This window comes from Amborella trichopoda, chromosome 3 (genome assembly GCF_054954075.1).
Source record: "Amborella trichopoda isolate Santa Cruz 75 chromosome 3, AtrichopodaSantaCruz75HAP2 v2.0, whole genome shotgun sequence".
NCBI classification, from domain to species: Eukaryota; Viridiplantae; Streptophyta; class Magnoliopsida; order Amborellales; family Amborellaceae; genus Amborella; species Amborella trichopoda.
The window spans coordinates 50,411,744-50,439,152 of NC_142338.1; the positions used below are offsets into that span (position 1 = coordinate 50,411,744).

Consider the following 27,409-nt stretch of genomic DNA (forward strand, 5'->3'; position numbering starts at 1 on the left):
TCTTTTTAACTCATAGATTAATTTCAATAAAAAATTATTTCCTAATTATATCCTCCACTTGAAGAAAATAATGTAACTAGATGGAAGAGAGACCATCTAATTTTTAAATGGTGAGATCTAAGTGTTAAAAACTAAAATTTTAATTTTTTTAAGGATAATCATACATTAACACTCTTAAGCGGTCCTCAAAATTTATATCGAAAAAAATCTACTCACGTAGATCTTTCGACCGGAGTAGAAGTAAAGTATGCTCCCGAAGGAACATACTATACACTCTAAAAAAATAGATACTTGGGTCAATTCATATTTGCATAAGGAGAGCCTTTTTAAGGTATTGATTAAGGACTAGCGAAGTAATTGCTTTGGATTATATGTTAATAAATTCCATAACTCTCATCAAACCAATATATATCCGTTTTTCTATTATCGTCACGATAAAGGCGGGACTTTCAAGCATACAAGTTTAGAGAGAGAGAGAGAGAAATGGAGGGAGAGCCGGGTCAGAGAGCGAGAGAGAGGAGAGAGAAAGAGAGATTGGTATAACCCCAAATCGTGTATGGTTAAAGGGCAAAAGGGGTTTAGGTTTCGAGGGCACCCGCCCCTCCTCTCTCAAAAAAGCTGCTTTTACCTGGTTCGATTTGGTTGAGGAACCCTAACGGTAAGCGATGACTCCCTCTGTCTCTCTCTTCCACGTTACGTTTCCCTCTCTTCTGTTATTTTTACAGACGGGCATTCCGTACCATCATGAATTCTGGAATAGAGAATATTGTAGTGAGAGAAATTTTATTTTTTTGGGGCAATGGTCCTCAGTAGCGTGAGGGATTCATGGTCTTCTGTATGCTATGATTTTGATTCCAAAAAAGAAAAAATATTGTTTTAAGGCAATGGTAAAGGTTGAGTAAGGCAATGGTATAGCTTGCTTTTTGCTTAAATATATATTGATTTTCTGGATGAGTTCTCACATATTCCATATTTGAGATTTTTTTTAATTTTTAATCAAATATTTATTTTGATATGTTTGATTTCCCTGCAAAAATTAACAAACATTTTCATGCATTTATTTTTGCAAATTTAACGTTCTACATGGACTATCATGAGAAAAATGTTTTTTTGTGTCAAGTTTTATTCTCCCTTTTCCAGTTAAATGCTTTGATGGTAGTTTTCTATACGAGAAAAATATTATTTGCTATGTTATTTCATACATACATATCAATTGTTCATCATGAATATAACAAATTTGAGGACACTATGGTGATCTTCTCTTGCACTATTTTTGTTCATCTATATGAACTAGAGGGGGGTAGATCTTATGAAGCTAAGTTTATGAGTATGTATACTGTTATTGAATAAAGAGTAATTTATTGCATTCTTGACATGGGTCATAAATTAGGTCGTAGAAAATGAAGGGTTGTGTCTATTCACATGAGGTGGGCGCAATGTGAAGGACATAACCTTAGGCAGGATTATATTTTTGATACTTGCAAAGCTCGTGCATTTTTTGCATCATGCCTCTCCTTTACCTTGTGCAACCTACTTATGACCAATTTGACCATGAGTTCTCATAAATCTAGAGGAATCTCCCTTTTTCATTTTATTTCATGTGTGTACATGTTCTTGTAGCGTTTGGAAATTTCCTAATCAGACTTTGCTCCGTAGGTCACCTCTTCTGGATGGCTCCTAAAGGGTGAATCACCCTGGTCTTCATTACCATAGACTAGGTTTTAATTGGATTTAGGTCACATGACAGTCGCTCAGTGGTAGATGAAGGTCATTTCACTATAAGTTGCTGGAGATGGTGTTTCTAGGAGCTAGTTTTTGTCTATATAGTGCAATAACATGGGAATCCATCCTCTAGGGTTAGAATAACTACTGCTCGTAGAGTCTAGAACTAATTTGATGTTACTGTAACAAAGCATACCCTTCTTTACTCCTTCATGATCTACTCGTTATATATATATATATATATGCATGTCCCAGTCTTCCCTCTTCTCTTATTCATATGGAAGGTGTTGTACATCAACATTTCATGTTCCAATGGATTTATGTCTATATATGCACACACACACACACACACACACACACACATATATATATATATATATATATATGTATGTATGGACCAGTCTTCCCTCTTCTCTCATCATATAGAAGGTGTTGTACATCAAGATTTCATGTTCCAATGGCCTTACGTCCATCAAGAGCCGAAATGATGCCTATGCGTGAACATTCGCCTTGTCAGAGCACCTGTAATAACTTGCAAATCAGTAAGTAACAAAAACATGCAAAGTAGTGGGCCAAAAGCTTAGTGCATGTTCAGAAATAGGATGTATTGTTTCTTGAGAGACACGGACACTCAATTTACTTTTTTTTTGGGAAAGATAATGCATTACTTTGTGGCAGTACATTATCGTAGTTGTTTCCCATGCATTTCCTGTCTTATTTTATTTGCATCATAGAAATTAGCAATGGCTCCTTTCTGTTTTTCTTCTCAACTATTTATATAGGATCGAATTGCACATAGGTTGCCTTTACTTTCTGTATGGTCCTGTGCATTAACTGAGCCTGTTATTGCATTGGAATTTTCTTTATTGATGTGGATGTTGTATCGGTGCAGAGAGAGATGTCGCCAGAATTCAGTGTTGTAGAGAAACACTATAGTTGATTCAGTAAATTACAATTGTTTTGAAACTGCTTTTGGGTCTCATATCATGTTTTACCTTGCAGGTGTCAGGCAATTACTGCTATTAATTATGCTGAGAATAATTTATTTGAATGTGGATGGTTGAGCAATGGAGGGTGAGGAGTGTAGGACTGTGAGGATGGTTTTCAAGGGATAAGTGTGCTGCCCATGCCTTGTTTGTTGGCTCGAATGAGAGAAGGTGAACTTTTACAGGCGTTATGGCGGAACAGTCATCTCGTCTTCATCGCCTGCTTACTTTGCTGGACAGTATCCTTTCTAACTCTTTAAATTCTATTGTTGTGTTATGTGATTGATCTTATTGTAGTTCATGTGAACCTCTCTTTGTATGTATTAGCATTAGATTGGAAGCTTGGTAATCTTAGATTGCACCCATTTTAGACTAGAACCTTGTGTCCCTACTGGCCAATTCATACCTCCATATTTGTTTGGGAGCCAGTTCTCCAGTATAGTAGTTGCCTGTCCTTGACCAAAATACAGCTGGGTCATCTCAAGCAACAAGATTTGCTGCTGCGCGACAGATTGGGGATATTGCAAGATTACATCCTCAAGACTTGAACTCTCTTTTAAAGAAGGTAATCTATTCACGAATATTTTGATAGTTTATGGCTTTTCCTATTTCAGTTGAGTGATTTGTGTTATTATACTGCTATTTCATTTCTCTGTTTGCTAAAAAATATGTGTACTCTAAAAAAGCAAAAGAAGGGAAAATAGCTTGCTTCTTGGGGCTCTCTCTGATGCTTCCCTATTACTTAAATGTGTAAAGTCAGCAAGGGAAGGTATTTTAATATCACATGCTGATGTCTCATGAATCATGATGCATCTTATTGTTTTCTATGTTACCTTATTTTAATCTCATTTGTGTAAATCCTCACAGTATTCGTGATTTAATGGTCTAAAACTTGTAACACGTGGACGTGGACTTCCTTTTTCAGCTGTTAACACTTTCAGATCAAAACAGCTTGTGAAATTGTAATTTATTCATTCGGAACCTGGACAAACTACTGACCTTATTGGCATTTTAGTTGTTTGGTAAACGGTAATGAGAACTGCATCTTCTATTGTTTGATCTATTTTGATAGCCAGAAAGGTGGTGTCGTTCTTAACATTTACCCTGAACTTCTCACAGATGTCCAATTGTCACCAATCAATCTGCTTTAATCTGGTCCTGATGCATCCTGTGCGATCATGTGGGCTCAACCCTGAACCCAGGTTTCTGGTGGGCCTTTCTTGGCACATCAAGAAACTAAATTTGAACACCATTCCTTGGCATCTAATAGCACTTAACTAATTGACCGATTTGCTTTTGGGTTTTTAGGCATAATTGGAGTGATTTTATAGTGGTTTCCTATTTTATCCATTGTAAAGCATTTTTAATTTTATTCTCCTGTTTTATCTATCGTCCGATTACCTGTTTTATTGATGCTGTTATTTATAATTGAAAGGTTTCTCAATATCTACGTAGTAAGAATTGGGACACTAGGGTGGCTGCTGCTCATGCTATTGGGTCTATTGCGGAGAATGTCAAGCACACATCTCTGAAAGAGTTATTTACTATGGTTGAAATGGAGATGTCAGAGGCCGGACTATCTGAAAACATGGAGATGATGGGATTGTGGAATTTCCATCCAGAAACAATATCAGGGCTTTCTTTCAGCGGGTAAAGCATAATTCCTTATTGTATTATTATTATTTCTTTGCTTCTCTATGGTGATTTGTTTTTATTAAGCAGCATTGATGTGTTGATTTATCTTTACTTTGATTAAAAGTAACGTGGTGTATTATTATTTCATTCAAGTATTTTTGTTATTTTGCAGTTTTGAAATAGGCAAGGTATTGGAATTTGGTGCTCCACTATTGGCGTCAGGAGGGCAGGTATTCATTGGCCTGTTTGTCTTAGACTTATGTGGCTCAGTTGTCTATTTCTCTTTGTTGAATCATCACCCCGTGGTTTGTATACATTGCTTGTGCATTGTTAATTGCACCTAACCAGTCAGGTAAGTTATATCAAACTTAAGATTTGTTTCTTACTTTCTTAGTTAACTTTGGTGTTAGTTATGGACCTATCAAAATTTCAGGTCACAACTTGTAGCATGTTAATATTTCTCATGACGCACTTGTGCATGAAACACCTGATGTTTAGAAAAATGGAGGCGGGCGCCCAAAAACACTTTCGCCCCAAGGGGTGTCCCCAGGGGGGGCCTTGGCTTGCCCTGTAATCCATTTATTTCAAATAACAATATCCCAATCACTTCAAATGCATATACACAATAGGTTTTTACTTTTCGCACAAATTCTTTGTTGTGTTATATGAAACCATGCCGTTGTTAAATTTCTAATAATTTTTTGTGGGGTTAATCTAAATTTCTTAATTTTCTTATAACTAATCTCCCATCCAAGCAAAACTTGCAACTAATCCTAATTTGTGAGGGTCCCTTGCACATTTAGTACCACATATCACGAGACTGGTCCTTTTTATCATCAATGATCATTTCAAATCATGTTTAAAACTTTAAAAGACCATCTTTCTGAAATAATCAATGGAAATCACAATGCAATTCCTCAAAATGCCCACTAATTGCTCCCAATTAATCATAAGCTTCCATTAGAACAACAAACAATCTCCCAAAACCTGAAAAGCCCCATTAATAAGTTTATTAAGGGGGCTTATGCGTTTTTGGGGGTTTGGGCCTTCCAAAACCCTTCCCCCCCCCCCCCACCCCCCCCGGCTCCTTTTTTTTTAAATTTTTTTTTGGTGGGTTTTGGGGGGGTTGGGAGTACTTTTTTGCTCTTGGCTGAGGGCCTTTTTCTGCCCACGACCAAGTTGTTCCAAGGTGCCCGTCTAGGCAGTACCTTGGCCTCATAGGGCAACCGCCAGGTCGCATCTAGATGTTGCGACCGAATTTTCGAACATTCAGCATCAAGAAGATTTAAAGCAATAGAGAACTTGGAATGACTGACTCCAGGATACTTTCCCGATACTTTCCCTAATATTCATTCACCAAATTTTTAAGTAGTCCTTGATCTCTGTTTTCTTATATTATGTTCCTCTTTAGGCTATAGGGTATTTATCTCCCAATACACTCTCACTGTTTTTCTAATCCTGATGTATCCAAAAGCGAACCAGTATTTATTACTTTTATCAGTGGTGCATATGTTGTTTTTGCAACTGAATCAGATTTGTGAGGTGTTGTTTTTCTTAATTAGATGGGGTACTTTTAACTTCACTGATGTTACTCTGCAGTTAATCAGATCGAGGCTTGAAATGTAGTTTGACATAATCTGGTCCTATTGTCCAATTTTCTGTAAATAATACTTGGGATTCTTATAAAACTGTGCTACTTGCTTCTCTGTATTTGACAATCATAAGCATGCTTCTTTAATTTGTTATAATTTGAGACAAGTGTGATGGCTTGTTGCATACTTTTCATCAGGAGTATGATGCAGTAAATGATAACAAGAACCCAGCAGAGCGATTGACACGCCAGAAACAGAATCTTCGGCGTCGTTTAGGTCAGTGTTAATTTTTGCTTACTTTGTAATTTGGACTTGGGCTTGATTGGTTAAAGTGTTGACCAGTGCAACACTGTGTCCCAAGTTTGAATCCTACAGTTTAACTACCTAGAAAAATTGCTTATTGTTTATGCATAGTCAGATTTTTTAATGTTTAGTTTTGTTTATGCGATGGATTCAATAACCGACTTCCTGTGGGTAGGAAAACCCATTGCCTTGCTATTTGAGCTGTGGCATTGGATGCTTGTCAATGATGAATACAATATTCCTCTTTAACTAGTTATCATGACTACTCTATTTGTGCCAAGTGGTCTGCATAACTTCTGGCTAGAATTTAGCATTAGAATGAACCTAAACATTGTTGAATAAAGCTAAGTTAAGCTGTTGTATACCATATTACAGGTTTGGATGTATGTGAGCAGTTTATGGATGTGAGTGATGTGATCAGGGATGAGGATCTGCTGGTTAATAGAGTTCCTTCACATGTTAATGGGGTACATCCTGGGTATTATACATCTCAATCTGGACAGCACATCCACAATTTGGTTGCTACTATGGTTCCTGGTTTCATTTCTAAAAGGTTGAGTGCAAGGGAGTTGAATCTTTTGAAACGAAAGGCCAAAGTCAATGTGAAAGACCATGTGAAGGGTTGGGTTGATGATGAAGATTCTGAGGTACCGCCATCTCAAACTTCTCTGATTCCGAAGTCCACATCTTTAGACCCATTACAGTGCAGTAAGGTAACATGATTTTATTCTTTTTCAGCTTCATATTTTTTAGATAGATTATTTGACAGATATCATCAGGGACAAAGTTGTATTTAACTTACTTTGTCACTGTATGGATGCTTATTGCTATTATTCTCATTACATGGATTTAACTGGTCCATTGTGATTTGACCTTTACTATTGATCTTTTTTAATAGTGGACAATGCTTTGTGATAATGTAACGAAGCAGTTAACATTATCGTTATTTGGAAGATTTGAAGATATTACTTGCTTCGAGCTGAAATATCTTCCTTGAGCTTCCATGTAGCTTCTTCTAGATATGTACTTTTTCCATTTCTTGCGGTGTTGAGTGTTGACACCTTGTGAATATTTGCTTTATGGTTATCTTGATTTGGCCTAAAAAATACCTTATAGTTGTCTGGTGCATCATGCAAAGCTTGACTTTTTTATTTTCTCATCCCCTTCATTTTGTGTTTGTCATGACTATACTTGAAGGGAAATTACGATGATTGAGCCTTATTCATGTTCTTATGGCATATGGGAATAGACCTGGATGGACAGAGGTTGGGTGGGAGTGAGAGAGCAGGGAAGCGGGGAGGATGGCATTGCGAGGTAGGGAGGAGAAAACTAGCAACTAGGTGTCCAAGTTATCGTCTGACAGCATGTGGTGAAAATATTTTGCTCTTCTGCCACTAAAAAGCCAAGTCTTCTCTGGGATCTTCTTTAGCTAAGAGTGTATTGACTCTCCTCTAGCTTACATAATGATGTCAAGAGAGTCACCTACCACCATTAGTCAGCCTGAAATCACTTGAGAGATCACTATGAGGCTATTGAGGAGAGTAACATCTTCAACCTTACTCAAGTTATAAACCCCTTTTTGTCATAAACAATGTGTTAAATAAGCCAATATTACCCTCAAGATGCCTTCCACGCTCTAAGGACCTGTATTCATTAGGGAATTACTATCAAGCTCCAATTCCCAGCCACTTTCTTAAGGATGACCAACAAGTCATGGGTCCAGCAGCTCTCTGGGAGTTGCTACGTCCTCTATCTCATGAAATTATTTAAATTGATCACTCTGAACTCCAGGAAGATCTAGAGCCTAAGAGTTCAATGTATCAAATGCTTAGTGAGCTGTTGACAGGGTGAAAATGATATTCGTTTCCAGTTCAAGGAGATTTGTGGACTATCGAGAAACTCTATTATTTGGCTCAATTGTCCATGTTTTATGTTCTTCTGGTGGTAGTGCAGTCAAATTGGGAACTATATTAATTGGTTGCTAAAAGAAGCTTTGGCACATATGTTGTTGTGAGCTATACATGGATATTTATCCTATTTCTTGCACCCATCCATGAAGAAGTATAGTGTTTCAGCTGAAAAAGGTTCGACAGTTTACTTCCCTCTTATGATCCGTCAACCGTGCTGGTCTAGGACTGCATAAGAACCAAAATTATCTCAGGAAACTTCAAAGAAAACAGGAAATTAACGACTGGATTTAAAATAATTTCTAGAGTAAATAAACTAGAGAATAAATAAAAGAAAATAAATGGCGTGCTTGAAAGCCGACCCACAAGCCCGGCACCTGGAGTTGGGGCCCGGATTAGACTTTTTAGCAATTGAGACTTCCTTCTTCTCAACCCTAGATCTATTTTTAACTAGAGAAGTTATCGTTGGACTTGAAAGGGGCCAAGGGAGCCCTAGGGTTATCTTGAACGTGAATTAGGGCTATGATTTTCTTGGTTTATGGAGCTTCAATGGCTGCTAGAAATTAGGGCTAATGACCTAGGGTTTCTAGGGTTTGAAGGCTTGAGGTTTAGGGTTTCAGAGAGGCTCAGGATTCTAGGGTTTCTAGGTTTCTTCTCTGCTCAAACAACAACACCGAAAGGGTCCATTTATAGGCTGTGAGTTTCCAGAAAAGAGTACCGCATTACGTAGGCTTCTGGAATGTCAGTGGATTCAACGATGTAGTTTGCGTTGCCGCCATCGATGCTGTTCCCATTGCTGAGCCTTCTGCTGCCCTGGATCGCGTGGGAGATCTCATGTTTTCCAATTCGGTTGAGATTCGGTCCAAATCTGATATGCAAACGTGTCCGATTCAGATTTTTTCTATTTCTTGAGCCTGGGACCTGTCCTTGTTTGGTGTTTATCCTGTAAAACTGGGTTTTATCTGGGTTTTCTAATATTTCAGGGATCACCTAAGGTCCGGACTATGGTTGAGGTGTGGTTGGGAATTCCCTTAGCCAAAATTCCCTCTTTTTGGGGTGGGGGGGAGGGGGTGTTTCTGTAAGTTTATCACTTTTTAATCTTGGCCTTGAGAAGTTAGGCTTAGTGCTAATTTGTTTGTGCCACAAGGAGGAGTAATGGTCTTTTTTTAGGGAGAGGGAGTCTGTTCATCTTGAGGAGTTGGGTATGTCACATGAATTCCTTTTTCCAGATTTCCCGTTTTCTACAGGCTGTTTTTGTGCTTGGAATGTTTATCTGATAGTGGGAAGGTGTCCTCCATTCCTTTAGAGGATGTGAGGAGTGGTTTCCTTAGTCCCATAGAAATGCATGCATCTTCATCTTTTGCTTATAGAAATTCTCAGTCCAAAAGAAATCCATGTAAGGAATCAATGATTTGCTTGTTTGTTCTGGTGTTGGTATAATGAGCTGCAGCGAGTTAGATATATTCGAGTGATGTAGAAAAGGATGGATGGTGGACATTATTCATTTGCTGATGGTGGTCAAGGAGGAGCTGCAGTTGATTTTGAAGGAGATCTGGAGGAGGGTGATGGTTCTAGACTTGTGTGAAGTAGATGAGCTTGCGGGCGTTACCCACTCCTCCCCATGGTGATTTATGCTTTTGAGGCTAAAGCTTTTCTCACTGTTATTTCATTGTGTACATTTCCCTTTATATAGAGAGAACTTCTTGACTACAGGCACCTATTTAATTACCCCTTATTCTTGTAACTCAAGTGTGTCTAAGGGGGTACAATTTTAAGAATTATGTGACAGACTTATTGGAGCTATTTGAAAATTGCAGGTAATATCACATGGAATTTCTTTCCTACTTGTTCTCAAACTCATTTCACTTAGTTGCATCAGATAAGAAGTTGCAGTCGGTCTGATCACGCAATTGTCTGAATCACCCTCACATGCAAATCAGACTATTTGTCAGGTTGCCTTGAATTGTGTTATTTTGCAGGCCTTGGTTTGGCCTAAAATTTGATGGCCTTGCACAAAATTTCTGGATTGGGTTAGATAAGAAAGCTTCCATCATTTTTTCTTAGCTGTACTTAAGTTCCATTCTCATCATTGCATTAGTGGAAACAAGCTTGTCGGCATTATCATATGCTTTTCTGAGTCCACCATGCACTAGGGTTCCTCAGGGTTTGTTATCTTGTGTGGAACTAAAGTTCGTCATAGAATTGGATAGCTCAGTGTGAAATCCATTCTACTATTTTGAGTCTCTGTCACAAACTTTGCTATATTCTTGGAGAAACAGCCATTTGCTCTTAATCGTTCCTTTATTGATGTAAAAGCAGAATTGGTCTTCTGCTGTAGTTCTGCGTTAGGATTGAGAAGATGTCCATCAACTCCCCTATTTAAAACGTTGTTGTAGTCATACTACAATGATATGATGAAGCCATGTGGCTATACGATCTTTGTTTGGCAAGACTGAAATGTGAACTATACAGTTCTTCCTCGAAGTGCCTTTCTGAATATTGGAGAATTGGTGCTTTGTGCGATCATTGCCATTCATTAATGATCTTGATCTACCGTAAAATGAGACATTTTAGAAGGGGCCTCAATTGTTCAAATCACCTCCAACCACCCTCTAGTTTTAGACAGCTACTAGTGTCTGCGGTTAATTCACGTTCTTTAGATGGGGCCATCAATTGAAATAATATATTATCTTTTTTCTGCAGACCATTTTATTTAATGTTTTTCATCATATTTTCCTTGGTTGGCAATCAGATTTCATATAATCCTTTGAACTCTTTTGTTCTCTAGACAGTGGTTTCATCTGCCGCACTCCATAGCGTTTCCTCCCTATAGGAAAATGAAAATAGACGTTGTTACCGAGTAAAATCATAATGAACAGGTTCCATTGTGGTGTGATCCAATGCATGTCCACTGTTAACCTCGAAAATGAAAATAGACGTTATTACTGAGTAAAATCATAGTGGACAGGTTTCATTGTGGTGTGATCCGATGCATGTCCACCGTTAACCTAAGTGGGTTTCTTGCTTTTCTATAATAAATTGACGGTTCTTGTTAAGTATCATATCATGCTACTTCAATCTTTCATTATTCAAATGGATTTGGAGAATTTGGCAATTCATTGATGCTCACATGTTTCATATATTTGGTGTTACATGATAAATAGTTATTAACTTATTATTAAATTTTTGCAGATATCCATGGAAGCTATGATGGATGATGATTCTTTCATACAAGATGGCGTTGGCAGGTGGCCATTTGGTCATTTTGTTGAACAGCTTATTCATGATGTCTTTGATCCCAGTACGTGTCCTTTCTAAGAATTTTATCTTCGGATCATTCTCTTATAATTGTAATACGTCCTAAGTTTCATTAAGAAATTCATATTCCTTTGTGCAAGTTTCATTAAGAAATTCATATTCCTTTGTGCAAGTTTCATTAAGAAATTCATATTCCTTTGTGCTTGACTTACAGTATGGGACGTACGCCATGGAAGTATAATGGCTCTGAGAGAAATTTTAACACATCAAGCAGCATCTGCTGGTGTGTTCATGCCTGACTTGGCCTCAGAAGATTCTTGGTATTCTGATTTTGGAAGTAAAATAAATATGACGAGCACCATGAAGAGGGACAGAGAGATTGATCTGAACATCCAATGCTCAGTAGAAGACTCTGAGCCATGTTTGAAGAGACAGAAATCAGAAGACGAGTCAGGGCAACTATTAAATGGAGAACCCTCTTGTTGCAGGGAGCTGAATCCTGGTGTGGGTGTTAAATATGACATTAAATATGAAGATGCCTTGAGCCATCCAAGTCATGGAATAGAAAACAATGTACAAAACATGGTGACTGTTAAGGTAGAGGCTGAGTCAAGTGTGGACGGTTCTTATTTTCAGTGTCCCAAAGTAGAGGAAGATGGAGATGGATCACAGAATAAAGCTTTCTCTAAAGATACACGTTCCTCTACACAACTAGACATTGCAACAAAGCTACCTGAAAATGAAAAATTGTTGAAGTTGGTCAATCTAGCAAAAATTTCGTGGGCCAAAAATTGGGAGTTTCTCCAAGATTGCGCAATTCGATTTCTTTGCGTATTGTCATTAGATCGGTATGTGTTATGGGATACAATTTATGCTTCTATTTCAGTATGTGACCTAATGAGCAAATTGAGTTGTCAAAAAAAATAATTTATTTTCATGTGTACATATCTACTATTTTTTCATCATTCATTAATTTATTTCCTCTCCTTGTTTGGTTATGCAGTAATGCTTGTTCTCTTAGTATTTTCCTTGGCATGTTTGCTAAAAGTTTAAGTGGATATAGTTCTCCTTGTTTGGCTGAGTGATTCATCACTTATGGAGATTTCTATTGTCAAGTTCCTTGACTCTTTTCTGTTTCGTTGAGACAGTTTTGGAGATTATGTTTCTGATCAGGTTGTTGCTCCAGTCCGTGAAACCTGTGCTCAAGCTCTCGGTGCTGTTCTTAAATACATGCATCCTTCATTAGTTCATGGAACTTTGAATGTCTTATTACAGATGCAGGTAATATTATGGGAAGAATCCTGTTTGGGTGTTGAAATTTTTTTGAATAGAAACTTATTACCTGGTTTGATGGAGTTTATTGTTCTTACAAATAATCCTTATCATGCTCCAGTATCGCCAAGAATGGGAAATTCGTCATGGCAGTCTCTTGGGATTAAAGTATTTGGTTGCGGTCAGACAGGTAAAACCTTTTTGTTGGATCTGATAGCTAATTTTACTACATTGCCCTTGTTGCTTATAACTTTTAATGGTTGTCATTTTTATATTTTGTTTTGATAACTGAAGGGTCATAGAGCCATAGAAAATTTTGTGGAGCCAGAGAAAAATTCATTGTCATAACCGTCACTTGAACTCCCAAGATTTGTTTGGGAGTATGAAATACTGCCCTTTTCTTCTTTCTTATGATGAGAATGCATGTCTTGTTGTTATGATTATCATTTCTTTTCAGTTGTATTGGTATGACCATGTCCCTCATTCTTTTGTTCATGTACCATGCGAGTTTGTGTCTTCTTCAACTTGGGCAATTTTGAACTTCGAATTAGATGATATCATTCTCAACCTAGTTTGGTACATGTTATGTTGAATCCCTATCATAAATAATGGTGCTTGGATATGTTTTCTCTTAGTGATTAATTTCTTATTTTGTGCTGAAGGAATGCTTACAGAATTATGATTTTGTCTTAAAGCCACTTTGACATCAAAGTGTGGACTCCCTGAATCAGATTCTTAATGTTGGTTTATTTATTAGTTTTCTGTTTCTTTGGGATCCATCAGCAACAATCTGTATCTGTATTTTCATTAGGTTGTCTATAACACCATCTCAAAGGTTTACTTACACTTTCATGCATAATGTTGAGAACTTAAGATGAATAGATTGCTTTTGAGTCTCATACTTTTAGTGTTCTTAGGTTTTTCTGATAAAATAGCTTTTATTCTTGAACCTTGTATGGTACAATCGGATAAGCACATACAGTTGCTATAAAGAGAAAAAAGAGGATGGGGGGTTCCCAGATTTCCCTCCTGCCCTTAAGGCCCATGCATCTCCAGATAGCTGTAAATCTTAAGGATCACCTCTAACTTATTTGCTGAAATCTTGCCGACCCATGAGTGCTCGATTCATCCATATGACATTGAAATACTCTCTATTGTTAAGGGGCACGGAATTGAGGAAACAAGATCTTGTCTGCAATGAGGAGAGCCTTGTTGACAAGTTCCAAGGTTCGGCTACTCCAGTTGATCCTATACATGCCTTCGTCACATTATCCAATTGTTGGCTATGTTCTTGACTTTGTGTGACCTCAGATGTCAAAGGAAGTAATTAAATTAATCTTAAAAGCTTAACTTTGAGTGTATCCCAGATATTTGCCCTCCTGTGCAAAATTCTATTCCTTTGTTTGGTCAACCATTATTTCAGGTCCTCTACCTTCAGTCTCTTAAAGGTCTCTCTAATTGAAAGGCATAAGATTGTTGGCAACTTTATGTGCTGTGCTGCTACTGGTCCTTTCTGCTTTATGTTTTCTGGGTCAATGTGATCTTCTGGAGTCATTCATTGTGATGTTCCTCAATTGGTGCGCACCCACTCTCCTCCTGAGAGGCTGTACTCTCAGCAAGTTCAGTGCTGTGGTGTTCCTGGGGCATATGGGGGAAAACATAATGACAAAATATTTAAATGCAAGACACCATTTATGGAGCTTAGAGAATGAGGTCCTTTACATTATTGTATTGCTTGCTCTCAGCTTGATCAGGATAAAGAGGATAATTTCAAACCTCATGGCATCTTGCCCCAGCCTCACTGGCAGGTGTGGGCTTTTCAGGATGGCTTGGGCATGATACATCCTTCTTGTAAACACTATGCATGTCATTTCATTGAGGTGATGCTCGAGCCCTACTCATCGATATGCATATGTAGGATTGTGATATTCTGCTGCCCTTTGATTGTGCTGGGCTACTCTACCTGTATCATCAAGTGGCTCCCCACAATTCTTTTTCTCTAATGTGGCTTAGAAATATCTTTGAGGAACTATGCAAGCTGTGAACCCCTAAGCTTATGGCTTGCATGCGTTGGCCTCAGCTGTCAGTAATTTACTCCCATCTGGTCTTTTGGAGGTTTCATCCTCTACTTTTCCGGTGTGCCTGTTCCCTTCTGCTCCATTCTCCATTATCTTTCGAGTTGTACATTTATATAATGCAAATATTGAACATAAATGGAATGCCATTTGCTGTAGAAATTGATATTTCTTGAACGGTCTTTAAGAAATTTTTTTTGTTAGTGGTATTTTAATTGGTGTGAGGACATGCTATCAATTGAAGACTAAAGCCAATCAAACCTTAACCTGTTGAGTCTACCCTATTAGACAACATTCTTGCGGAAATCTTGTGACAATTCAATGAATTGGGACTTTTGCATCACAGTTTTTTAGTTGTATACTATTTAATTTTTTTGTTTAAATTGTTTGTATGCTTTAGCAAGCTCTACTCATCGATATGCATATCTAGGATTGTGATTTCTTGCTACCCTTCAATAGTTCTGGCCTACTTGCCAAGTTCAAATGGCTTCCCATGAAACACTTGATTCAATGTGGTTTATGAATGTCTATGGCAAACTTTGTGAGCTGTAAGCCCCTAAGCTTAGCAAAAATATAATACCGTTTACTGCAAAAAATGATTCTTTTGAAAGGTGTGTAAAAGATTATTAATTGTTGATTATATAATACGCTATTCTATACTGTTAAGTACCTTTGGTACAAAAAGTTGCACTCACTCCTGTCTGTCAAATATGAAATCGGGTGTCTGGGGGTGTGTCATTTCATCACACAAAGTTCAAGTGAAGTTTTCTCAGATTTCGAGTGCGGTCAATGGGACACCCCTGGCCACTCGCTTTCACATCTGACAGCTAGGGGTGATTGTTAACTTTCTATACCAAAAGTAAAGGGGCTGTGAGGCTATGCTATTTATTGATGCTGAAAACTAATGAAGTCTGATTCTGTTGGGTTGATTCTGTTGAGTCAACTGTGTTAAAACAACACACTTGTGAAATGTTGCCACGATTTGATAAACTGGGACTTTTGCTTCACGGTTTTGTCAGTTATATAGTATAAGTGATCTTTCGCTGGAATTCAGTAAGCGACAACGATCCTGTAATTTTGTTAATAAATTTTCTGGTCATTACTTGGTATCTAATTATAGTAGCAACTTTCAAGGCTGCTCCAGCCGCATCTTTCTTGCTTCAACTAAGATATTTATAATGAGTAACTTGGGTTCTGTACTTTCCTTTAGTGAATATTTTGCATAGTAGGGTATATATTTTTTTCTGCATACCTCGGTTAATAGTATATTGTGCCACTGTGATTGTATTCAATGTTGAGGAAGCATTTGTGGTTTCTGTACAGAGTTTAGTTGCATATTTTATTTTGTGTGTCATGAGTCATGATAATTTGACTAGAACGTGAGTCATGATAATTTTTTTAGAACCTTCTGAGGTTTTCTCATTATTGGACAGGAAATGCTTCAAGACTTGCTTGTCTATGTTCTTCCTGCATGTAAAGCTGGACTAGGAGATCCAGATGATGATGTGAGAGCAGTTGCAGCTGAGGCCTTGATACCTACGGCTCGTGCTATAGTTTCACTTAAAGGACAAACATTACACTCTATTGTGATGCTACTGTGGGATATATTGCTTGACCTAGATGACCTGAGTCCATCCACTAGCAGGTGCATCTGATATCTTGCATTTCCTGTTTTTTGATTGACTATTTGATATTGACCATTCAAGTGAGAGACTCTATTTAAATATTGTCAGTTTCTTAACCACGAGATAGTCCTTGATAAATATGAATTGCTATTTTAAGAATCTCACCTTCTCCACCTACTTTTTGTGAGTTCATATATGGTTCATACTATTCATTGTTAGCTTTGTAAAAGTTTTAGATTTGGAAAATATTCATATAAGGGCAAGGCCCTAAACAATCAAATTGAGGCGCACCCCAAAAATTTCACTAGAAGAGGTTGTTTCGATGGCAAAAAATCCTTAAATTGATCATCTTGACCTCAAGATGCATGGACATGAGAAAAAATGGATTTCAAGTCTTGGAAATAGTGCATCTTGTAATGCATTTTCAGACTGTCAATTTTCAAGATTTTCAAGTGTTCATAGATCTGCTCGATCTACACTATGTTTGAAGTTTTAAATTTTATTAACAGAGATGAAAATAATTTTTCAGGCCATCACAAAGTTTTTCAGTATTAAAATAATATCTTTCAACACTATTTGAAGTTGCGCCTTACTTTGAGTGTTGAGGTCCTTGGCTGTCTTTCAGCACTATTTGAAGGTGCGCCTTACTTTGAGTGTTTAGGGCTTCGGCCTTATACAAACCATACCCTTTAGATTTTCATTCAAAATTTGTATATGTTGCTTCCTTTTGTGACTTTTTCAAGTTTTACTTGAGTCTTGAGTATACTGCTTGTGAGAACTCTTCAGTTCCGTCTTGTAAATTAGAGCAACGCTTATTGTTTACTTTTTGCTTGTGAATGAACCTTTGTCATGAATATTGATGCCTAATCACTTGTTTCTCTCTTTGCAGTGTGATGCACTTGCTGGCAGAGATTTATTCACAACCTGAGGTGGTTCCAGAAACTTTGGGTGTCGTAGAACATCAAGGATTCGATCTGAATGAAGTAGTCCCTACTGATGAAAATGGAGACAGTATGAAACTTGAAGAGAATACTCATATTTTATCAACTCTAGCTCCACGCTTGTGGCCATTCATGAGACACAGTATTACGTCAGTTCGGCATGCTGCTATCCGTACCCTGGTAAGCTCTTGTGGTATCTCTATTTAATTTTAATTTTTAGAAATTGCTGTTGCATTCATTGTCCTGCTTCTTTATATGCTATATTATTTTATTTTCATTTTTTATGTTTTTAATCATTTGTGCCCTATTCTCTTTTAATATATTATTTTAGTGGATGTAAAAGTTTTTATCCTGGATGCTAACCAAGTCACATCCTTACAGGAGCGGCTGCTTGAAGCAGGCTCTAGGAGGCAATCTTCTGACGAAACAAGCACTAGTTCCTGGCCTGCCTCTATATTGGGTGATACCCTTCGTATTGTCTTTCAGAATTTACTTCTGGAATCCAATGAGGAAATTTTGCAGTGTTCAGTGACAGTTTGGAGGCTTCTGCTTCAGGTGGGGACTCTTATCAATGCGACCTTCTCTTATGGTATTCTAGTGTTATCTTTTAATGCTTTCTTCGTTACTGATATCATGGGTTTCTTGTCAGTGTCCAGTGGAGGAATTGGGAGCTGCTGCAAATTCATATTTTTCTTCATGGCTACAACTTGCAACTACTCCCTTTGGTTCTGTCTTAGATTCTACAAAGATGTTCTGCCCAGCATTTTTACCAAGAAAAAGCCATTTCAGAGCAGCGGCAAAGATGAGAGCAGTCAAAGGAGAGACTGGGTATCATGGAAATTTTGGTTTGGATCCTGCAAAGGAGATCCACTCACAAGAACAGTTTTTAGATGCGTCTACCAATTCTACAAAGATCGTTGTTGGAGCTGATAGTGAGAAGTCAGTTACTCGTACACGAGTAGTTGCATCCACAGCATTGGGAGTGCTTGTATCACATTTATCTGAAGCATCACTGCCATTTGTTGTTAATTCATTGTGGGAAAATCTCTCTTCATCATCGGGAGTCCAGCGACAGGTTATTTTCCCATCCCAATCTGTTTCTTTTGAAGTTTTTCCTTGATGGTTCATCTGTTTCTTTTGAATTGCTGACTCTTTCCAGTTCATGGTTAGTTCAAGCTTCACTTTGTTAATTTATCTTTCCTGTAGGTGGCCTCTATGGTTCTTGTTGCGTGGTTTAAGGAGCTCAAATACCAGGACACCCCGAGCATGCATGCTAGTGTTATTAGAAGTGTCACTCCACTTAGACAGCTGTTAATAGAACTGTTGGCATGCACAGATCCTGCAATGCCTACGAAAGATTCGTTTCTTCCTTATTCCGAACTCTCAAGGACATACATGAAGATGCGCAATGAAGCCAATCTGTTATTCCGTGCAGCTGATTCATCTGGTTTGTTTGAGAATGTATTGACATCACTAAACTTTTCTGCTGATACAGTAGGTGTTGAAGATGCTATCAGTTTCGGATCAAAACTATCACCCCGCAGCAACCACACAATTGGAGATGGAACTGTGGATAAGCAGGTTCTTGATGACATAGAATCATGCAGACAACGACTTTTGTCAACCTCTGGCTATTTAAAATGTGTTCAGGTATGTTATAATTCTATAACTTTGTTATATGATGATAAGCTATGATAACAAAAAAAGAAGAAGGAATCATGCTTGGGTCAAGACGGTAGCAGCTGGGTTTCATAGCACTATGTCTCAAGTTCCATTCCTGTGTTACCTTGTCAAAAAAAAAAAAGGAAATGTATATTATGATACACTAATTTCTTTTAGTTTTTTTTCACATTGTAGTTGTATGTTTTATTGTATATGTGTTCTCGACAAATTATACCTGAAGCAAACATGAAATCTAAAACCCTATGAAATTCCGCATTAAAATCTAAGCTAGCTAAGATATTAGTGCTCCATTAGCTTCTCCGGAAATGTGCACAATAACTACCACATAGAGTGATTATACAAACAGTGTGAATTTCCATTTCATTTTTTCATGTATTTGGACTGCTAGTATATTTCTAAATCTCATTATCTGTTTACGTTATAGGAGTATTTTGTTGGACATTGCGCCGCCAATATTGTGAATCCTTGGTGTTGAGAACTTTTCATTAGCTCCACTCTCTTTATAATCATTTAGAAAATGTTTTTGTTGAGTTCTCTTTGGTGCCTTGATACGATGGCCGCAACTCAAGTTTTTATTGAATGCGTCATTAGAGTTAACATATTTATACTGTTCATGTTAAAACATATATCCCATGATATGACAAAGGAGTTTCCCAGTGAAATTCCTTTGTGAAGAAAGAAAAGAACTTTCCAATGATAAAGTGCTTATCCCATGATATCATGACCTTCGGATAATTGTAGTTCAGCAGCATGCCCTTTGCCTACAATTCATTCCTGTTATTTTTTATTTATGCCCCATCTGTTGGAACTCTATGCAGAGCAATTTGCATATTACGGTCTCATCTTTATTAGCTTCTGCGGTGACCTGGATGTCAGAGCTTCCTGCACGACTTAATCCAATCATTCTGCCCTTAATGGCTGCCGTCAAACGAGAACAGGTTAATTTTTTTTTGTTATTCTTAATATGGACTCTGTAGTGCAAAGCTTTCCTCCTAACTAAATATAACACTCCATTTTACTTTGACTTCAGGAGGAAGTGTTGCAACAGAAGGCAGCAGAAGCACTTGCAGAGCTTATTTCATTTTGCATAGTACGCAAACCAGGCCCAAATGACAAGTTAATTAAGAACCTCTGCACCTTAACATGCTTAGATCCTTGTGAGACGCCACAAGCTGCGCTGTTAAATTCTATGGAGACCATTGATGATCAAGATTTGTTGTCTTTTGGGAAAGGCACAAGTACTCAAAAGTCCAAGGTCCAGATGCTATCTTCTGGTGAAGAAAGGTCAAGGGCTGAGGGTTTTATCAGCAGGCGTGGAGCAGAAATTGCACTGAAGTGTCTATGTGAGAGATTTGGAGCTTCATTATTTGATCAACTTCCTAAATTGTGGGAGTGCCTCACTGAGGTGCTCAAGCCCAGCATTCCTGATGGTTCACAGTCTTCAGCAAATTTACAGAATGCGCAACATGGGGATCTTGTTGATGACCCACAGGCTTTGATAAACAATCTTCAGGTGGTTTTCCTTATTATATTTTCACATTCTTTTGTTTTTGGTTTCTTTGCTTTTGGGTCTTTTGGTTTTCTCTACAAATGATATTGCTATTTGGCCTTTGTATAGATTTTGGTTTTTTGATGATATACAAGTGTTCAGTCATTAATATGAGAACTTGAGAGGCATAGATATCAGTCATTATCAAAAGGGACTCTCAAAACAATAAGAATGGCCTTGGAAGGGGCTCCCTCTACAATGGATAGATTTCTTGTTGTTGGGACTTTTGCTGTTAGACCTTTTCTTCTCTATGGGTGCTGGATGATGATGGATGTGACTCATGGTTGATTGTCTGGGAACTCTATGAGTTTCTTGGGAGGGATGGTCTATGGGTATTTTACTGTGATAGGAGGAGTTCTGCAACTCATATACTTCCTCTTTTTTGTTTCCTCTCCTTTTTTATTTGGTTGGTGGGGGTGGGGGGCGGGGGGTTTGGGTGGGTGGAGAGGGAGGGAGTTTGGGAATGCTCATATACTTCCCTGTTCTTGTTTATGATGTTTTAACTTCTGGTTTGAATCACCCTTTCAAGGGTTACATTTATCTCTCTCGTGCTAGCTACTATTTGCATACCGTGCTTACAAGAATGCGTACATATGTGCATGTGCTTTATCTGTTTATATGATATTTTTTCATTTCTGTGATTTATTTTTAGTGTTTCACTATAAGAAATTTGTAATCATGTGCATATACAACTATAGACTTGATGAGAACATATGATTAGAAATTATTTTTATTTTTAATATAAATCATTTGAGCTATAGTCAGGTGGCCATCATTGTCCGGCCTCTGGCATATGCATTGGTATTGGGGGTTGGGGCAACTGACCTGGGGTGCATGCATATGTGTCTGTAGTTGTGGGCAGACTACTTTCTGGATGTGGGAACGATTGGTACTTTTTAAGCCAAAACACTTACCGATTAATAGTCATGGTAGTGCTTGAACATAAAAATATGAAGTCGTAGTCTTTTTTTAAGGTTGTGGATTTGACATCTCAGATGTGGAATTTTGGTTTTTGTTTTAGGTTGTGTGCTCTATTGCACCTTTATTGGATGAGACATTGAAAACCAAGTTGGTCACGCTTTTTCCATGCATCTTTGACTGCATACGCCATAAACACATTGCAGTCAGATTAGCTGCATCAAGGTGTATAACCGCTATGGCAAAGACAATGACTACTAGTGTAATGGGAGCTGTTATGGAGAGTGCTCTTCCACTGTTGAGGGATTCAGTATCTGTTCATGCTAGACAAGGTGCTGGCATGCTTGTGAGTCTACTCGTACAGGGATTAGGTGCGGAACTTGTGCCCTATGCACCTTTGCTTGTCGTGAATCTTCTAGGATGTATGAGCGATAGTGATCGTGCAGTCAGACAAAGTGTTACACACAGTTTCGCTGCACTTGTACCTCTTCTGCCGTTGGCCAGAGGCCTTCGTCCACCTGTGGGAGTCAGTGAAAGCTTATCAAGAACTACAGAAGATGCACATTTTCTGGAGCAGCTCCTAGATAACTCTCATGTCGATGATTACAAACTTTCATTCGAATTGAAAGTGACATTAAGGAGGTACAATTGCAGTTTTCTTGGTATCATATAATGCTACGTTGAATTATTCATCCACACATATTTCCTTCAGTGCCATATGCTTAATATTCTATTCAGCTGTGTTTAAATAGTAATGTTGGGATTTGTGATTGCATGTATGGTTGTTGGATTATGTATCTATTTGTTGATATGATGTCTGCAGGTATCAACAGGAAGGCATAAACTGGCTCTCCTTCCTGAGACGATTCAAACTTCATGGAATTTTGTGTGATGACATGGGTCTTGGAAAAACACTTCAGGCTTCTGCAATTGTGGCATCTGATACTGTAGAACAGCTTGCTTCGAATAATGACAAGGATAATTTACTATCACTAATTATTTGCCCATCTACCTTAGTGGGGCACTGGGCATTTGAAATAGAAAAATTTATTGACTCTTCCATAATAAATCCTCTCCAGTATGTTGGTTCTGCTCAAGACCGTGTTGCACTTCGTAGTCAATTTGGAAAGTATAATGTTATTATTACATCATATGATGTCATTCGTAAAGATATTGATCATCTGGGACAGCTTGTATGGAACTATTGCATTTTAGATGAGGGACATGTCATCAAGAATTCAAAATCGAAAATCACATGTGCGGTGAAGCAGTTGAAAGCTGAACATCGCCTCATACTTAGTGGAACACCGATTCAGGTCGCTCATCTACTTGAACACTTAGTTGTTTATGTTTGTTTGCAAAGTAATATGAACATGATGTGTATCCTGATCTAGCCAATGTTGGTTACTTGATACTGTCGCTGAAATCCTTTTCCTGCTTAGCCGTCTTCTCCAAACCTCCATTTTGTTGGAAGCTGCTTGCTGATTCTGTTTTTGTACTGTGGGGGTTCTTATTTTTTTTCAGAACAATGTCTTGGAGCTGTGGTCCCTTTTCGACTTCTTGATGCCAGGATTTCTTGGGACGGAGAGACAGGTGAATACAATATTTTATCAGCTCAGCACTTGGATGTATAGAGATAGGATTTCTTCTCTTCATATTGTCAATTGTCTAATTTGGACAACCTCGTGGTTTTTGCTTTTCATAACTGCTCTCCAGTTGGGAAAGGGGTTAGGATCGTGGTGGTAGCACCCCACATCCTGGTCAGCATGTTGTGGTTTCCATTCCCGCCACTAACACCACCCAACTAATACCTTCAAAAAGCTAATTTCTAATCTACTTGAAAAAATGGGTAGGGGCCTGTCTTCCCCACTGAATTACCCAAAATAAATAAATAAATAACTGCTCTCCAGTTGGTTGTTACTCGATATTTACAATTCTGAAGCTTGCCTAATTTGTGATTGGTTAAAACATTTATTTGATGCAAGTTTTCAATTTCTGGGTAATGGCACGATTGGTTGATGTCTACAAACCTCCCTAAACCCTTAATTTGCAAATATCTTCCCATCTCTTCATATTAATTCACCATGACAAGGTTCAGGTCTGATCTGAACTGGCCTGACTGCTTGGGCCGGCGTAAAAGTACAACTTTCGAGTAATAGTAATTTTAGCTTTTGTTTGTTCTTCTAGAGGGCTTTATGAAATCTAATGTGACACCTAATGTGACATTTTCCCGAAGGCAATGTGCCATAGCTAGCATTCTCCTAATCTACAATGTCAGGTCTCCTTATTCTTTGTGTTGGACTACAGTTTCAAGCCACTTACGGAAAGCCGTTGCTCGCAGCAAAAGATTCGAAATGTTCTGCCAAGGATGCTGAAGCAGGTGCTCTTGCTATGGAAGCATTGCACAAACAGGTTTGAATTTCTTAATGATCGTTGTGTTGTGTTTATTTCTATTCTATTTGTTGCTGTCCTTAGATTAACCAGTCACATAATCAATGCAACAGGTTATGCCATTCCTTCTTCGTCGAACGAAAGATGAAGTTTTGTCCGATTTACCTGAGAAAATAATTCAGGACCGATATTGTGACCTGAGCCCCATTCAACTGAGACTATATGAACAGTTCTCTACTTCGAATGCAAGAAAGGAAATCTCGTCATTGATGGAAGCGAATGAGCAACCAAGTGCTCCTGTATCTGCCAACCCTTCTTCCAAAGCATCATCTCATGTTTTTCAGGTATGTGAGCTTGATTGTGGAAGTTTCAGTGGCAAAAGATTGTCAATCGTCTATGCCATACATGTATGGACTAACAAAAAATTGTTGCAGGCACTTCAGTACTTGTTGAAGCTTTGTAGCCATCCGTTGCTTGTTCTAGGGGAAAAGCCTTCAGATTCCCTTCTTCACATGGTATCAGAAGTCATCTCTGGTGGTGGTGACATTACATCAAATCTACATGATCTCCAACATTCTCCAAAATTGGTTGCTCTAAAAGAAATACTTGAAGAATGTGGAATTGGGATGGAAACATCAGGTTCAGAGGGGGCTGTGATTGGTGGTGGTCAGCACCGAGTTTTGATATTTGCTCAGCATAAGGTTTGATAAGTTACTTCTTAGTTTGTTGGATATTATTTGAGATTGTCTACAAATCCCAAATCCTCTATATCATTGACCTACTGTTCTTTGTATTTGCAGTCATTATTGGACATTATTGAAAGAGATTTGTTCCATACCCATATGAAGAGGTATGTCTTCAAGATTAGTGTTCATTGCATGTAGTACTTACAGATTTGCTCTTAAACTCGTTTCTGTAATTGATCATTGAAACATGGGTAAGCATATGGAGTCTGTTAAACTGATGCCATACTTACGTGGCATAGATGGTTTTGAACATTTCTGAAGTATGGATTCATGGGAAATTTAGCGGAACTCTTTTATGTTTGAATACTTAAACAAAAAAAATAAAAAATTGTTACCCTTTTCAGGAATGGAAGAAACCTGAATGTTTTAGATTTTGATTGTTCTCTCTATTTTCTTCCTTGATTGTTTATCTGTTGTTTAAATTATTTCTCATGGCAGTGTCACATATTTGAGATTGGATGGCTCTGTTGAGCCAGAAAGACGTTTTGAAATCGTGAAAGCCTTCAATTCGGACCCTACAATTGATGTCCTCTTGCTCACAACACATGGTATGTGCATCTTTTATGACTCGAGTTTCTCAGTTCATTAAATGTTCATGTTTTTACCTTCAGGGGAAAACAGTGTGTTTAGGCTTGTAATTTTAAACTGCAGTTGGTGGGCTTGGTTTGAATCTCACATCAGCTGACACTCTGGTTTTTATGGAGCATGATTGGAATCCTATGAGGGATCACCAGGTATATATGCTTACTCATTTTCAGGCACAATATGTCATGCGTATCCTTCAAAATTTCTTCCTTCTGTGATGGAACGTTCACGAAACATTTAGCTATTTTATATTTTTATGTTTCATTGTTAATGGCCACACAGCATTTATTTTAAGCAGCTCTCCTATTCATGGCTAATTTTTAAGCAGCTCTCCTATTCATGGCTATTTTAAGCAGCTCTCCTATTCATGGCTAATTTAAGGGACTCCTGGCATACTCAGTCTTAACCTAGTGAGAACATTAAGCTAGAAAACACTGAAAGAAACTTGATACTTATGAGCAATAATTCCCTTGGTGTCGGGGGCAAAGTGCTTATAATAGTTATATATGGCTTATGTAGGGTACAAATGAATAAAGCCTGTCACTGTTTTAGTCTTGTATTATCTCTATCAAATTTCTGCATAAAATCTGTCTTTGATATATGCAAACATCAACATTCTGCATTTGACATGGTTCTGTCTCAGAAGTGTTCATCGTATCCCTTAGCTAGCATAATCGATAGTGCCAGCAGGTAAACATAATAATATGTGGCTTTCCCTATGGGGAATTTTGAGCAGGCTATGGATAGAGCTCATAGGCTGGGCCAACGCAAAGTTGTAAATGTCCATCGCCTTATCATGCGCGGTACCCTTGAAGAGAAAGTCATGAGTCTTCAGAAGTTCAAAGTCTCGGTTGCAAATGCTGTTATCAATGCAGAGAATGCCAGTTTGAAGACAATGGATACTTCCCAGTTGCTTGATCTGTTTACAACCTCACAGCCTAGTCGCCAGGTAAATTCTTATCTGGCATCTGTTGTAGTAACAGTCAGTCGATAGTATCATTATTTCTTTGTAAATTTTAGAAAAATATTGAGAACTTCTTCGAAGAAGTTATTTTCCCAACACCATAAATGCTTCTGTTCTTTTTTTTCTCCAACATTTTCTTTTGGGTTTGTATGCGATGAGACCATTTACCTTTTGTAAAGTTCACTGTCACCCTAGCCATCGGATGTGAAATCTGATAACTTGGAATGTGTTATAAAGTTATAAACGAAAAATCATTTGGACTTTGAGTTCGTTGGTGGCGCACTCCCAACCGATGGATTCACATCCAATGACCAAGGGTGATTGTGTCTTTATACCAAAGGCAAATGACCTTATTGTATAGTTTTCCTTTTATCTTGATTTCTGTAAATTTTTTTTTTTTTTTTGGAGGAAGTTGGTAAAAACTACAGAGAGAGAGAGAGAGAGAGAGAGAGAGAGAGAGAGAGAGAGAGAGAGAGAGAGAGATTCCTTGTTCAATATTTTTGAAATTGTTATGAGAATTTCTTAGAAAATGGAAGTAGCTCAGGGGATTACTCTCCAAGAATTCATGCGAATGCGCTTATGGTCAGACTGTCCCCTAACGATTTATTGAAACGTGACAGCAGGGTGCTGTCTCTTCCAAGAGTTCAAATGGCGAAAATGCGGATACAAAATCTATTGGAGGAGGGAGGGGGATAAAGTCCATCTTAAGTGGACTAGGAGAGCTTTGGGATGAGTCTCAATACTCAGATGAGTACAACGTCAGCCAGTTTTTAGCCAGGCTGAACAGCTGAGTGGAAGCATCAGCAAAGTGTACAAAAAAATGTTAGATTGGTTGGTTGGTAAGAGTTCTCCGACCGCAAGATTTTGTTTCTTAGTTTTGATTCTTTTCTCTTGTATACATGCCTTTTGCAATTATCGGAGAGCGCCAAGGCTTCGGGTCGTCGAAGCCAGGGCTTTTGTACCAAGGTACAATTTGAGAAAGGAAAGGGAAAAATGTAAATTTGTTATTTCGTGTTATGTATATATGACTTAGAAATTATTTTTTCTTCATTGCTTTTGCAACAACAATTCTTATTTGTTGAAATGAAGGTTGCAAACCTTTAATTTTTCTCTATTTTCCACTAAACCGAATTTGTTTGCCTTTTGCAGAAATTATTGAAATGAGTTTTTTGAAATTCTTTAATATATATTAATTGGGAGCGCATTTATGCTCCATAGGGAATATGCTATTTAGGCAAAACAATAACTACTTGGGAG

General features: G+C 38.0%; 1 protein-coding gene across 9 annotated transcripts; it reads left to right on the top strand.

Moving 5' to 3' along the window:
* The first annotated feature begins 432 nt into the window (after positions 1 to 432).
* On the top strand, positions 433 to 27,202 carry RGD3 (ROOT GROWTH DEFECTIVE 3). 9 transcript variants are annotated; one of them, XR_016051484.1, is made up of 29 exons: positions 433 to 658; positions 2,725 to 2,947; positions 3,179 to 3,273; positions 4,144 to 4,358; positions 4,516 to 4,573; positions 6,133 to 6,211; positions 6,614 to 6,951; positions 11,338 to 11,446; positions 11,618 to 12,251; positions 12,552 to 12,684; positions 12,797 to 12,865; positions 16,184 to 16,395; positions 17,265 to 17,496; positions 17,698 to 17,871; positions 17,966 to 18,391; positions 18,523 to 18,966; positions 19,818 to 19,937; positions 20,030 to 20,512; positions 21,570 to 22,108; positions 22,290 to 22,782; positions 22,991 to 23,059; positions 23,774 to 23,878; positions 23,971 to 24,201; positions 24,292 to 24,558; positions 24,658 to 24,707; positions 25,042 to 25,151; positions 25,255 to 25,377; positions 25,870 to 26,137; positions 26,773 to 27,202. XR_016051484.1 is itself a non-coding variant. In XM_011623192.3 (29 exons), exons 2-29 carry the CDS (start codon positions 2,899 to 2,901, stop codon positions 26,941 to 26,943), a joined length of 6,201 nt encoding a protein of 2,066 aa, XP_011621494.1. In that variant the 5' UTR covers positions 433 to 658; positions 2,725 to 2,898; the 3' UTR covers positions 26,944 to 27,202. The 9 variants fall into 9 exon arrangements, 4 of the variants coding, with proteins under 4 accessions (XP_011621494.1, XP_020519832.1, XP_088717266.1 ...); XR_016051483.1 differs by having other exon boundaries at positions 26,776 to 27,202; XR_016051486.1 differs by having other exon boundaries at positions 23,808 to 23,878; positions 25,255 to 25,337; positions 25,925 to 26,137.
* Positions 27,203 to 27,409: the final 207 nt, after the last annotated feature.